The following is a 15548-nucleotide window of genomic DNA, read 5'->3' on the forward strand; positions in this document are numbered from 1 at the left end:
TTACTTGGCAATCAAAAAGAATGAAATCTTGCCATTTGCAACTACATGGATGGAACCAGAGGGTTTTATGCTAAGTGAAATTAGTCAGAGAAAGACAAATATCATATGAGTTCACTCAGATGTGGAGTTTAAGAAACAAAACAGATGAACATAAGAGAAGGGAAGCAAAAATAATATAACAACAGAGAGGGAGACAAACCATAAGAGACTCTTATATACAGAGAACAAACTGACGGTTGCTGGCAGGGCGTTGGGTAGGGGGTTAAATGGGCTAAATGGGTAAGGGACATTAAGGAAGACACTTGGGATGGGTACTGGGTGTTACACATAGAGGGTGGATCACTGGAATCTACTCCCAAAATCATTATTGCACTATATGCTAACTTGGATGTAAATTAAACAATCAATCAATCAATAAAAAAATTTTTAAAGGAATAAAAAAAGGATGTTATATTTTGTCAAAAGCTTTTTTTCTGCATCTATTGAGAGGATCATGTGGTTCTCATCCTTTCTTTTATTAATGTGATGTATCACATTGATTGATTTGCAGATATTGAACCAGCCCTGCATCCCATAAATAAATCCCACCGGATCATGGTGAATAATTATTTTAGTGTATTGTTTGATGTGGTTTGCTAGGACCTTATTGAGAATTTTTGCATACGTGTTCATGCAAAAATGTTAGTGGGATCTTTGTCCGGTTTTGGAATCAAGGTAATGCTGGCCTTGTAGAAACAGTTTGGAAGTTTTCCTTCTGTTTCTATTTTTTGGGACAGCTTCAAAAGAATAGGTGTTAACTCTTTAGATGTTTCATAGAATTCCCCTGGAAAGCCTTCTGGCTCTGGACTCTTGTTTCTTGGGAGATTTTTGATTACCGATTCACTTTCTTTACTGGTTATGGATCTGTTCAAATTTTCTATTTTTCCCTGTTTCAGTTTGGCAGTTTATGTTTCTAGGAATTTGTCCATTTCTTCCAGATTGTCCAATTTGTTGGCATATAATTGTTCATGATATTCTATTATTTTTTGCATTCCTGTGGTGTTGGTTGTGATCTCTCCTCTTTCATTCATGATTTTTTAAAAATTGTTAATGTTTATTTACTTTTGAGAGAGAGAGACAGAGCACAAGCAGGGAAGAGGCAGAGAGAGAGGGAGACACAGAATCTGAAGCAGGCTCCAGGCTCTGAGCTGTCAGCACAGAGCCCGACGCGAGGCTTGAACTCACAAGCCATGAGATCATGACCTGAGCTGAAGTTGGACGCTTAACTGAGTGAGACACCCAGGCACCCACATTCGTGATTTTATGAATTTGGGTCCTTTCCTTTTTCTTTTTGATCAATCTGGCTAGGGGGTTATCAATTTATTAATTCTTTCTAATAATCAGCTCCTGGTTTCATTGATCTGTTCTACTGTTGTTGCTTTTTCTCGATATCATTGATTTCTGCTCTACGCTTTACTATTCCCTTCTACTGCTGGTTTGGGGCTTAATTTGCTCTTCTTTTTCCAAATGTTTTAGGTGTAAGGTTAGGTTGTGTACTTGAGACCTTTCTTCCTTCTTTAGAAAGGCCCCGGTTGCTATATACTTCCTTCTTATAACCATCTTTGGTGCATCCCAGAGGTTTTGGACTGTCATGTTATCATTTTCATTGGCTTCCATGTACTTTTTAATTTCCTCTTTAATTTCTTGGTTAATTCATTCATTCTTTAGTAGGATGTTCTTTAATCTCCAAGTATTCAGGGTCTTTCCAAATTTTTTCTTGTGGTTGATTTCAAGTTTCATAGTGTTGTGGTTTGAAAATATGCAAGGTATGATCACAATTTTTTTTATACTTGTTGAGGGCTGATTTGTGTCCCAGTAAGTGATCTATACTGGAGAATGTTCCATGTGCACTTGAGAAGAATGTGTATTCTTCTGCTTTAGGATGAAATGTTCCAAATATATCTGTTAAGTCCATCTGGTTGAGTGTGTCATTCAAAGCCATTGTTTCCTTGTTGATTTTCTGTCTATATGGTCTGTCCATTGCTGTAAGTGAGGTGTTGAAGTCCCCTACCATTATGGTATTATTATCAATGAGTTTCTTTATGTTTGTGATTAACTGATTTATATATTTGGGTGGCTGCATATTGGAGGCATAAATATTTACAATCATTATATCTTATTGGTGGATAGACCCCTTAATTATAATATAATGCCCTTCTTCATCTCTTGTTACAGTCTTTATTTTAAAATCTAGTTTGTCTGATATAAGTATGGCTACCCCAGCTTTCTTTTGATGACCATTAACATGATAGATGGTTCTCCATCCCCTTACTTCCACTCTGCAGGTGTCTTTAGGTCTATAATGAGTCTTTTGTAAGCAACATATAGATGGGTCTTGTTTTCTTATGCATTCTGATACCCTATGTCTTTTGATTGGAGAATTTAGTCCATTGACATTTACAGCAAGTACTGCAAGATGTGAATTTAGTGCCATTGTGTTCCCTGTAGCATTGGTGTTTCTGGTAATGTTCTCTGGTCCTTTCTAGTCTTTGTTGCTTTGGGTAATTTTTGTTTTGTTTGGTCTTTTCTCCACTCACAGAGTCCCCCTTAAAATTTCTTGCAGGGCTGGTTTAGTGGTAACAAACTTCTTTAGTTTTTGTCTGGGAAACTCTTTATCTCTCCTATTTTGAATGACAGCCTTGCTGGATAAAGAATTCTTGGCTGCATATATCCTGCAACACATTGAATATATCCTGTCACTCCTTTCTGGACTGCCAAGTTTCTGTGGATAGGTCTGCTGTGCACCTGATCTGTCTTCCCTTATAGGTTAAGGACGTTTTTTCCCTGGCCACTTTCATAATTCTTTCCTTGTCTATGTATTTTGTGAATTTGACTGTGATAGGTCTTGGTGATGGTTGGTTTTTGTTGAATCTAATGGGAGTTCTCTGTGCTTCTTGGATTTTGATGTCTGTGAACTTCCCCAGATTAAGGAAAGTTTTCCACTATAATTTGCTCACATAAATCTTCTGCCTCTTTTTCTCTCTATTCACCTTCTGGGACTCCTATGATTTGGATGCTATTCCTTGTTGACAAGTCACTGAGTTCTCTAATTGTATCATGATCTTTTGTCTTTGTTTCCCTCCTTTTTTTCTGCTTCATTATCCTCCATAATTTTATCTTCTCTACCATGGATTCGCTGCTCTGCTCTGCCCATGCTTGCCATCGTGGCATCATTCAAGATTGCATCTTGGTTATAGCATTTTTAATCTCATCCAGACTAGATTTTATTTCTTTTATCTCCACAGAGAGTGACTCTATGCTTTCTTCAAAAGCAGCTAATATTCCTATTATTGTGGCTATAAATCCTAGTTCAGACATCTTGCTTATATCTGTATTGACTAAGCCCCTGGCTGTCATTTCCTCCTGTTCTTTATTTTGGGGTAAATTCCTTCATTTTGTCATTTTGGAGGAAGAAAAAAATTAACAAGATTAAAAATTAAAATTAAAAAAGTAAACACAAAGCAAAAAATCAAATAAAGGAAGCTAGATCCTAGCTGTTTTGTGCGTTTTGGTCTGCTTGTTGAAAGAAGCTTGATATAATAGAGTAAAAAAAGGAAAGAAAAAAAAGGTAAGAAAAAATTTTAAATAAAATATTTTATATAATAAAATAAAATGAAATAGAATAACAATTTTTTAAATAAAAAATAATGTAAAAAAGAAATAAAAATAAATGTTTCTCTTTCTGTATCCAAGAAAGAGGATGGAAAGAAAGAAAAGAGAAAACAATTTAAGCAAAAACAGAAGGAAAGAAAAGGAACAAATAAATGAATCAGCAAACAGAGTGAACTCTGGATGAAGTTATATCCAGTTTCCTCTAGAACTGAAACTATGAAGCCTTCTATAGTCCATACACTAAACAGGTGGAGTGGCTTGTGCTGGTCTGCTAGGGGATGTGCTTGGAGGGTGCAGTTGGGCAGGGCTTGGTGTAATGGTTCCATTCTTCACTAGGTGGTGCTGCTTAGCTTACTGGGGTGGATCAGTGTGGCATGCATGTGCATGTGCACTTGCATGTGTGTGGGAAAGGTGGAAATGGCTTCACCCAGCTCCCTAATCTCTAAAACAGGAACTCTGTGCTCTTACCGACTTACAGTCAAGCACCATTCCTTTGTCTGAGGCCTCTGTCCACTCCCCACCTCTACCTTGTCCGTGTCCAAGCTGTCCACCTGCCAGGTGACATCTCTTCCCAGAGTTTTATCTCAGATGGGGTTGTGTTTCAAAATCCCACACTTCAGAGACCCCCGTGGCTTGGACCCATCTGACTCTCTGGGGAAGGGTCTTGCTGAGCATTGGCCAGGTCTTGGCTTGCCCCAGAAAACATTTGTGCAATTGTTCAATAGCAGAGATTCAGAGATTATGGCAAATTACAACACACAGCCAGTGCCAGATTTCACTGCACTCTAGAGTCTTTGTCCCAATACCAGCAAACGTGGCCGCTCTCCAGCGTCTGCTGGGACCTTTGCCTATGGGGAGAATGTATGGCCTTTACCAAATGCTTTCCAAGCAAGGGAACTGCTTCCCCTGTGTGGCACATGGACCCCTCAGACCCCACTGCCTGCTCCTGGGAATTCACGCTACTTCCTCACCAGAGTACCACCAGGCATTGAGCTCAGAAACTTCACACTCTGCACTCCACTGTTTATAGAATCCTGGTGGTAATGCTCTCCTTTCTTCCCATCAACAGTTTTAGGGAACAGATTTCTTGATCAGGCCCCTGCAAGTATTTTCACTCTTTCCCTCTCTTTCTCTCCAGCTACTTTAGGGGGAGTACTTTTCTTGCACAATCTGATGTGCTGCACTCTCCCCCTTTCTCTTTCTCTGTCCTCTCTCTGCAAAAACAGCTCCCTAGCCTCTGTGGCTTTTCTCTCCCCCTGTTCACCTTTCCATGCCATGTACCTGCCGAGTTTTGTGGCTCAAGTTATGCAGATTGTTGTGTTAATCCTCAGATCAGTTTCTTAGGTGTTCAAAATGGTTTGGAGCTGATCTACCTGTGTTTCAGAAGTGAAACAAGCTCAGGGTCTCGATGCTGCTCCTGTGATTTGATTTTCTTTCTTTCTTTCTTTCTTTTTTAAGTTTATTTATTTTTGAGAAAGAGAGAGAGCATGAACGGGGGAGGTCAGAGAGAGAGGGAGACACAGAATCCGAAGCAGGCTCCAGGCTCTGAGCTGTCAGCACAGAGCCCGACGTGGGGCTCGAACTCACGGACTGTGAGATCATGACCTGAGCCAAAGTTGGATGCTTAACTGACTGAGCCACCCAGGTGCCCCTCCTGTGATTTGATTTTCATCAGAGGTGCTTGGCCAGATTATTATTTCCCTTTGTATTTCAGAGACTTGTTACAAGATGCAGAGCTTCTACTTGTTTCAAGGATGAGAACCTAGTTATGGCCAAAAGGACCTGTCCTTTTATGGGCCTGCCTGGTCTTCACTGAGCTTTTTCTCTCAGGAAGTTTCTGCCCCTGGCAACACCAATTTCAAGATTATCCCCCATGTTTTCTTCTAGGATTTTTATTGTTTAGGTCTTATATTTAAGTCTTTAACCCCTTTTGAGTTAATGGTGTAAAGAATGGTGTAAAGAATGGTGTAAAGAAGTGAATGGTGTAAGATAAAGGTTCAATTTTACTCTTTTGCATGTGAATATACAGTTTTCCCAACACATTTTTTGAACAGACTGTCCTCTCCCCATTGAGTATTCCTGGCTCTTTAGTCAAATGTTCATTGACCATATACACATGGTTTATTTCTGGGCTCTCGAGTCTGTTCAAATGGTCTATGTGTTTCTTTTTCTTGCCTAATTGCTCTGGCTAAGACTTCCAGTACTAATTAAAGAGGAGTACTGATACTGTCTTTTCTTGATCTTAGAGAGAAAATCTTCAAATTTCATCACTGAATATGATGTTAGCTGTGGGCTTGCTATTTATGGCCTTCATTATGTTGAGGTATGTTCCTTTTATACCCATTTTGTTGAAAGTTTCTAAAATGAAAGGATGTTGAATTTCGTCAAATGATTTTTCTGTATCTATTGAAATGATATGATTTTTATATTTCATTCTATTAATGTGGTGTATCATATGCTTTGATTACATGCATTGAAACATTCTTGCATCCCAGGGACAAATTCCACTTAACCATGGTCTATGATCCTTTTAATATGCTGTTGAATTTGGTTTGCTAGTATTTTGGTAAGAATTTTTACATCTATATTCATCAGGGATATTGGGTTGTAGTTTTATTTTATTGTGGTGTCCTTACTTAACCCTGGCATTAAAGTAATGGCCTCATAAAATAAGTTTGGGACTATTCTCTCCTCTTAAATTTTTTGGATGAGTTTGAGATGAACTGGAATTAATTATTCTTTAAAAGTTTGATAGAATTTATCTGTGAGCCATCTGGTTCTGGGCTTTCCTTTGTTGAGAGTTTTTTGATTACTGATCCAATATCCTTACTCATTATCGGTGTGTTCAGATTTTCTATTTCTTCATGATTTGGTCTTGGTAGGTTGCCTGTTTCTAGAAATCTATGAATTTCTTCTAAGTTGTCCAATTTATCGGCATATAATTGTTCAGAGTAGTGTCTTATGATCTGTAGTACTTCTGTGATAACGCGTAAACATAATGCCTCCCCTTTCATTTCTAAAAATATGGCGTGCTTCAGGAATTTTCATGTTATCCTTGTGCAAGGGCCACAAGGTTTTGTGTTTTGCTAGATAAAAAGGAGTTCTGGAGGTGGATGATGGTGATGGTCGAACAACAACATAAACAGACTTAATACTACTGACTGCACATTTAAAAAGGGTTAAGATGGTAAATTTTATGTTATGTGTATTTTACCCCAGTAAAGAATATTAGAAAAAAAGTAACCTTTTGTAGGCTAAGAAAAGGGAAATCTTGTTCAGGGAACTAGTCAATCTGGTTGGTGCAGAGGCATCCTTAAGGAAGAAAAGGGAAGAGGAAATTTAAAAAGATGCATTTGGGGTCATAAAAGATAGAGCTCAGCACAAGAAGCTAAAAAGCTTATTTTAAATTTAATAGACAGAAAAGTACCATTAAAGGTTTTAAGGACAGAAGTAACATGATCTCAATTATTTTTCAGATAATAGGGCATTAGGGTATAGAATGTGCTAGAATGGTGAGAGACTAAATGTAGGGAATTGTTGGGAAACTGTTGGAATAGTTCAAGTTAAAAGCAACAAGGGTTGGGCTAGGGCGATGCCAGACAGTATGGAAAACTGGAAATATTGGAACATTTGTTAATGTTTGATTTCTTTATTCTTTATCATGTTACCAAGTTGTCCCAGTAAATCAACTAAAATACAATCTTCAAAAGTGAGACCTCAGAATATATAACATATAGCCATATGTACTCTACTGGCACAATCCTTAAATATTAAATGGTTAATACTAGGTTATTGAAGAATAGCTGAGAAGGGTAAAATTACTGTTGAATGAATGGCATATTGGTGCCATCTGCTGGAGCTTTCTTTGAGTATCAAATCTATACTGTTAGATCTCCAAATTGGTAAAATTAACATAAGCAATTATCTACAAAACATATCCTTGAAAAAGACAATGAGGATGATAAACCACATGTAAAAATTATTATTTTAATGCATTTATATAAAGAACAACTATTTGATAGTTGTTCTCCCTGTTTTCTTCAATTAATTCCTGAATGACATAGATGTAAGCACAACACATTGAACCACTTGAAACATTTTTAGCCCAAGTCTTTTCAGATCTCCACAAATGGTACAATAGTGTATTGAGATAGAAGCCTGGTGTTTGGGATTTCTTAAACAGTCCCGATTACATATTTCCCTCCTGTCTATTAATCTTGAAAGTACATCAGATATTCTAATATATTTACATTTAAACCACATTTTCCAGACTGTTTACTCTATCCAGGAAAGGCTCCAAATTCTTTGTTAGAAAATACACCCATATTACCTACTCACTCACTTCTTCCAAGTCTCTGTTTAGATGTTACCATGGAGTCGACTGATGACCAAAAATTTAAGCCCCATGCTTTCCGCCATATTCACCGGTCCTGCTTTTGTTTTTCTCTGTAACATTTACCTTTGCTACATGGCATAGAGCAGTAGACAGATAACAACTAACTAGATATTATCTTTTTTTCATTGACTATCTCCCCACAGTAGAATATAAGCTCCAGGAAGACAGAGATTTTTAATCTATTTTGTCTACTCTACTGTCCAGAATAGTGAGTGCCTGAACATAATAAGTACACACACACACAAAAATGTTGAATAGATGAGTGAAGGCAAGGAATGGGGATGTCATCAGTTGATGGAAAAAAAGAAGGGCAACCAGATTTCTTGAAATGAGATGTATGGAAGGGTCTGGTGGGGATTTCCAGGAGACCCTTGGAAATGTGGGTCTGGGAAAAGGTCATTCGGAAGCAAGTGAAGTCAATACATAATGGAAGTGAACACAGAGTGTTGCCCTTTAACAACCGAAAATCTGGCATGAGAGGTGGTCAAATAAAAAATAATTATGATACAATGAAATATGAAGATAGTAGACGATTAGGATAAATAATACTGAACTGTGTCAAAATCAAGGTGTCTCTATACGCAGTTACAGTGGTTAGTTTGCATGGTTTTGAGAGCATTTCCAAAACGGGAGTTCCTAATGATGTTAGCAATAGCACGTTTGGAAAGAAGTGAGTTAACAGAGATAATTCTCTTAAATCTATAAGGTATTGCTTTGCTTACGTTGAAAAAAATAGTGCTGCTTTCATCATACATTATATTTCTTTAGTTTACGCCAGACTTAAACCACTCACACAGTTCTAGGACACCAATAATTACCTTAAGCTCTCAGGATTTCATTCACATTAACCTCATTTGGCTATCTTATTGATGTAAAAGGGAAAGTTTTAATCTTAAACTAACATGCGACTCTATTTTGCCATTTTCTCACAGTTTTCACATGGGGAAACAATTTTTTGTTCACTGGTAAGAAGTCAGAGACTAGAGTTTGATTCTGACTCTCCCACTAACCAACTACCCCTGTAAACCATAAGCAAGTTACGCTATTGTCTTCCAGATTCATTCTCTCAATGAAAATATATTCACAATTTGGTGGTTTCTATGAGACCTTCCAACACTGATCTCTGTGATTTCACAATTCATATTTGCTTCCCTAATAAATGTACCCATAGGAGGTGAAAAATAATAAAATCATCTTGAGCTTCGAGTTGATAGTGAATCTTATGCACTGATCTTCTACAAAGTTCTCCCAGGTACAGTAAGTTCATGTTCATGATTGAATTGTCCACCATCTGTTTCTTTACCTGTTGGGATAATTACAAGGGATCCAGTTCACTCGAGGGTCTGGGATATCCTCCAAGTATGGATAGATAGTTTCTCTGTTAAAATTCCAGCCATAGATACCGTCTTCTGGAGTCACAATAATATGTGCACCCTGTGAAAAATGTAGCTTAATTGAAATATTTCTCAATTAAGGAAACGATCCAAGAAGGGTTTATAAGAGGACCTGAGCAACTGAGTGGATGAGAAACAACCATCCAGGCTTTTTTTTTTTTCCCCCCCTTTTCAATCCTAATCCTTTGTTTTCACTATTTTTAGAATTTATTTTCTTGGCCCAGCCATTTTTATTGTCTAATCCCACCATCGCCATTTCTATACAACTTTTTCATTCTTCCATAAACATCAATAGCCTTACATGTTTGCCATCCACTGCAGTTAACTGTAAACCCTGGTCTTCTCAAAATCACTTCCCTTTTCTGGACTTCAGTCGGATGTTGTGTCTGAGTGTCACCTGGTTGATTTATATTCAAAGTCTTGGTTTTACTTCCTCCTCTGTTCCAGCCTTCCCTGCTCCGTATCCTGCAAAAGTGACTCTGGCTTCTCAGAAGGAGGGCACTCAGACCCTGGTTCCCTGAAGCGTGCCAAGCCCAGAGGTACACCCCACGCTAACCTGGGCACCTTCAGACCGGGGAATCACCCTGAAAGCTACTGTAGCCTTTGAGAAAATGGCTGGACTAAGGGTGAAAAAGAACCTCAGAATTCTTGTAGCCTTTAAAATGTTCGTAAGTATGTATAAGAACATGTGCTGATGAAGTGTGAGATGTGATGTGTACGTTATACGTATGTATTCACGACTCATCACACTTTACATATCCCTCCTCTACACCTGATCTACAGATGCCTTATTTAAACCATACCCATTCAGACCACGCACTTAAACTTAACCCTTCATTGAACTCAAGGACTTACTATGCATCAACATATACTTTTATCCTGTAATTAGAACGAAGTATGAAGTACATAATGCATATTAATTTGCAACTTACTAACTTTATTTTGGTGTTATGAACTAATCTGAAAACCTGCGCCCACTTAAGAGCACAAAAGTATATCAAGGCTGCTAACACTCTAAAGCACAGCACCTGGTCCTGACCCATTTATCTTCGACCCTTTATGTGTAGCAAAAGGACGGGAGCAAAGTTGTGGAATTCACAGCAAGTTCCTCAAAGGCCTGCTGAGCCTTAATGATGAGGAAGCCATTCTTTTCTTCACTTGGTCTCACTCAGGGAGGCATAATAGTGTCCTTGCCGTAATAATTTTGAGAAGGAGGTAGGACTCTGATTGTACAGCAAAAGTTGTTGGCTACCCTGACACTTATGTCATCCAAAAGTATAACTGAACCTGCCAGTGACCCTGTCTCCTAAGACCCCCACTCTTCCTCTACATGGAATCTAGCACACTCGAGAGATGGTACCTGTTTTGCTGCTGAAGTGATCGCTCCCTCCAAAAGATCCAGATTTCGGTTCATTAACGCCAATGCCTCTTCACGGGACACTGGTATTAGGGTGGTATTAGGCAATATCACGGCGTGTTCATAAACAGCTGCAATAAAGGTATCCAGGGAGCTGACTTTTAAGACACAGGAAACTGAAATTGCCACATAAGCCAGCCACTGGGGAGTAATCATGCTGAAGTCCAATGACTGCTGATAAACAGAGCAAGTCCTGATATGTACAGAGAGAAAACACAATAAATCATGTGATTCCCAGGACTTAGTACCTTACAAGCAAATTAAAATCTACTATAAGCAAGCCGTGTGGTTTTACATCACAGAGATGCAAACAAATCTTACATAACGAAGGACTCTTTTTGTAGGGATTTGTGAGGATCCGATGAGGAAATGTATATTTCAGTTTGCCAGGCTTGTCATAATGAAGGACTAGAAACTGGGGAGTTTAGGCAACAGAAGCTTATTGTCTCACAGCTCTGGAGGCAAGAAGTTTCAGAGGAAAACAGATCTGGTTCCTCTTGAGGGCTATAAGGGAAGGCAAGGCTTCTCTCTGTGTAGACGGCTATCTTCTCCCTGTGTCTACACATGATATTCTCCCTGTGTCTACTCATGGATTCCTCCTGTGTGCACGTCTGAATCAAAACTTCCCTTTTTGACGAGGACGGGAGTCATTAGATTTAGTGCCCACCTTACTCCCCTAATGGCCTCATCTTAACTTATATCTGAAACAATCTTATTCCCAAATGAGGTCACATTCTAAGGTACAAGTGGTTGGAGCCAGAATTGGTATGATCACATTAACTGTCATTGACTAATTGCCAGATGCTCCGGCAAATAACCAAGGCAGGCAGTTTTCCTACTTTTTAAACAATGAGACAATAAACCTGTGAGAAACTGACAGGACAAAGAACGCTTCGGGAGCTTCAATTAGTAAGGGCTTCCAGAATCTGGGCTAGAGTTGTAAATTAAACAAAAAGTAACAAGGGCTGTTCATACAGTCTTTTTGGCTCTAAATTTCCTATCTTTGGTAATGAGGATCTCTCTACCTCCTGGTACAGAGAGGTTACCTTTCACATGGGAGATGTATTTCTTGTTTTCTGGAGGTGAAGATGGGGGGTGTCAGAGCTGGTTTTGTTTTGTTTTGTTTTGTTTGCCTTGGTTGTTTCTTAAGTCACTTTTATTTAAAATAATCAACATGCCGGGGGAAAATGAGTGATGGGCGTTGAGAAGTACACTTGTTCGGATAAGTGCTGGGTGTTGGATGTAAGCGATGAACTACGGGAATCTACCCCCAAAATCAAGAGCACACTTTACACACTGGATGTTAGCCAATTTGACGATAAATTATATTTTAAAAAAATAAATAAATAATAAAAATTGGAAAAAGATAGCAAAGAAAATAAAAATAAATAGACAAAATAATCAATATGCCAAAGTGGTCACATTTTGGGGTGGCCTGTCCTTGGTCCCTATAGTTTCCTCCTCGGAAACTTCCCTGGAAGTTTCGCACATTCGAAGTTGAGCTGGCAGATTGTTTTATGTCACTAAACAGTATTTTAGTTCTAACAATGGGTTAGTGTAAATTAAATGAACTTTAGAAGGCTGTGCTGCTTGTGTATTTTCAGAGTGAAGCCGACGGTTCAAATAATCATATAGTAGATACGAGGCATTTTTATGGAAACAACAACAACAACAAAAAAAAATGGTTAAGATTAGATACATTATAAAACTGGTTTTGAGTTCTGAGAGTAGCCAGTTAAAAAGATTTCTACAAGCATTTGCAAATAAGGTTAGTGCAGGCAGTGACAATTTGGCAGACTGTTTCGGTTTGTACAAGCGTCTCTGGTAACCTTTCTGAGCGACCCGCACAACAGGCATGACGATTGTTATATATTAGCTGTTGTGGTGACTTCTCTGGAGTTTACATCAAGTTGTATCTATTTAGTCTGTAAGGCTTCAGAAAAAGGAGAAGTTTTATTTACAAAATGATTCCAAGTCAAAATGATGGGAAAAAACTGGAAACGTTCATTCAGAGTTATAACCAGACACTGAAGGAAACTAGAAAAAAATCAAGGTCTGGTCTCATTTGTTTGTTTGTTTGTTTGTTTTTAAGTTTATTTGTTTATTTTGAGAGAGACAGAGAGAGAGCACAAGCAGGGAAGGAGCGGAGAGAAGAGGGGACAGAGGATCCAAAGCGGGCTTCTGTGATGACAGCACAGAGCCTGATGTGAGTCTTGAACTCACAAACCGGGAGATATGATCTGAGCCGAAGGCACGTGGTTAACTGACGGAGCCGCCCAGGCACTCAATGGATCTAGTCTCATTTATAATGAACTGTTTTAGAATCTAATATCTATAAAGATGTGTTACTGAAACATAATTTTCTTTTTATAAGCACCCTCATTTTACCAAAGACAGTCAAATTAAGACTGATTTGTTTATAAAATAAACGTAGTTTAAAAATATTGGCCTGATTCTTTATAAAAGTTCAGCAAGAATAGCATTTGATCATACAGACTCTTTTAAATCTGCTTTGCTGGAATTTTTTATAAAGAACCTCTAGACTCAACTTTTAACAGGCTCTGAAGGCCAGAAGCCAAGTCAAATCCTTGCCATCAGACTCTGCCTTTAATATTTATAGATTTAGGTTAATTCTTCTCTTCTTGAAGTCCTCAAAATATCCTGAGGTTCCTGCACCTGCCAAGAAGTGACCTTCTTTACCTGTAAGGTTGCTAGCAACCCCATAAGCAAGGTATTGGGCTGTTTTCCCAAGGAGCTTTATTGGGTCCCTATCATTAATACTAGTTCCTTAAAGCTGTCTGGTAATATCTAAGTTTTTGCAGGTCTCCCTCAAATACAACATTCCAGTCAAAGCCTCAGTAGTACAATCAATGTTTCCAATTATGTTCTGTTACAGGAACCGGTTCTTACTGAACTTATGCAAGTGGATACATTGCCATGAAAATATAAGAATATTCACTGAAAATTCTGAGGGGATCAGAGAGAAGAAAAAGGTATATGTTTTAATTTGTTGAAAAGTTTTATTTTGTCAAATTGCTATAGGCCATAGAGAAAGTTAGTTAAATCTGGAAAAGCAAAACCTTAAAAGATCAGCAAAGTTTCAAACAAAAAAAGTCATAAAAAGTATAATCATCCTCAGTTCATTTAGTCTCATGATTTTAATTTGTGTTCTGCTTGAATCCAATTTCCTCACTAAACCAAGTTTAGTTTTAACGTCTTAGGGTTGCTAAAACACAACCTGGTGGTGCCTGGGTGTCTCAGTCGATGAAATATCTGACTTCGGCTCAGGTTATGATCTCATGGTCCATGAGTCTGAGCCCTGCATCGGGTTCTGGGCTGACAGCTCAGAGCCTGGAGCCTGCTTAGGATTCTGTGTCTCCCTCTATTTGCCCCTCCCCCAGTCCATCTCTCTCTCATAAAGAAACAAACATTAAAAAAATTAAACAAAAAGCTTTAAAAACAATAAACCTATACTCAGAGTTCTTTCCATGAGTCTCACTGGAGATAAAATACATGTGCAGGAAACTTGTAAAAGCGTCTGAGAAAAAGTATAACTGTCTGTAAATGATAAAGGACCTTAAAAATCCATGATTAAAGATGTGATTAGAAATCATTACAATGTAATTGGTAAGGAAATTTGGTTATTTTTCTGGTACATAACATTTTAAGATAATAACATACCAGGACATATCAGATTTCTAGGCGTTTCATACAATTTCCAGAGTACTGACTTTAGTAACATATATCTACACAAATATAAGACAGTTTAGTATTACTTATTTGATAATACTTCCTATGTAATTTAACATACCAAGAACGCCTAAGTAGTTTAATATCTCTCTTTTATGATGAGAAATAGAATCATCGAACTATTCCAGGGGCCCTCTGGAACATTTCAATTGGCTGGTAGTCAAAACACTATTTTACAGCTCAATTTTGGAGGGTGCCTGGCTGGTTCAGTTGGAAGAGTGTGTGACTCTTGATCTCAGGGTAGTGAGTCTGATCCCCATGTTGGGTGTAGAGATAACTTGAAAATAAAGTCTTAAAAAAAATTTGATTTTGGGAAGGTCATCAAAGAATATCAAAAGTTTCAAACATTTAATTAAAGAATGATCATAGATCATTATAAAACTACTTATCAGTTTAAACAAAGTGACAATAAAAGATTTTTACATTTTTTTAAATGTTTATTTATTCTTTGAGAGAGAAAGAGAGAGAGCATGAGAGGGGGAGGGGCAGAGAGAGAGGGAGACACAGAATCCAAAACAGGCTCCAGGCTATCAGCACAGAGCCCGACTTGGGGCTCAAACTCATGAACCGGAAGACCATGACCTGAGCCGAAGTCAGATGCCTAACCAACTGAGCCACCCAGGGACCCTCTGACAACAGAAAATTTTAAAGGCACATATAGAGGATTATGTAGTTGTAAACAAATCTTAGCTCTTTTAATATCAAGAAGACTCGGTTCTTGAATGATCAAAGATTTGATTAAAACAAAACACAGAATCTTTTTCTAGGCAGATTACATTAGAGGTAAAGAAATTTTTTATTACAATTTCTAATAAAAAGCAAACAAATCACCTAAGAAAGCTTTCTTCTTTTAACAGAGGAAAAAACCAAATTCTAATTTTCTTTCCATGAGTGTACTTTTGATACGAAAACTTATTCTTAAATAAATGTATTCTAATCT

At 38.0% G+C, this 15548-nt stretch overlaps 1 protein-coding gene across 9 annotated transcripts in view; it reads right to left on the minus strand.

Annotated features, from left to right (window-relative positions):
- VNN1 (vanin 1) overlaps positions 1 to 15548 on the minus strand; it is a 67528-nt gene that overhangs the window by 19244 nt on the left and 32736 nt on the right. For all 9 annotated transcript variants that reach the window (XM_047858776.1, XM_047858774.1, XM_047858778.1 and 6 more), the window contains 2 exons: positions 10802 to 11051; positions 9351 to 9481 (listed from right to left, as the gene is read on the minus strand). In XM_047858776.1, the coding sequence (XP_047714732.1) occupies positions 9351 to 9481; positions 10802 to 11014 (344 nt within the window). In that variant the 5' untranslated portion in view covers positions 11015 to 11051. The remainder of the gene's footprint in view (positions 1 to 9350; positions 9482 to 10801; positions 11052 to 15548) is intronic.

The sequence above is a fragment of the Prionailurus viverrinus genome, chromosome B2 (genome assembly GCF_022837055.1).
Source record: "Prionailurus viverrinus isolate Anna chromosome B2, UM_Priviv_1.0, whole genome shotgun sequence".
In the NCBI taxonomy this organism is placed as follows: Eukaryota; Metazoa; Chordata; class Mammalia; order Carnivora; family Felidae; genus Prionailurus; species Prionailurus viverrinus.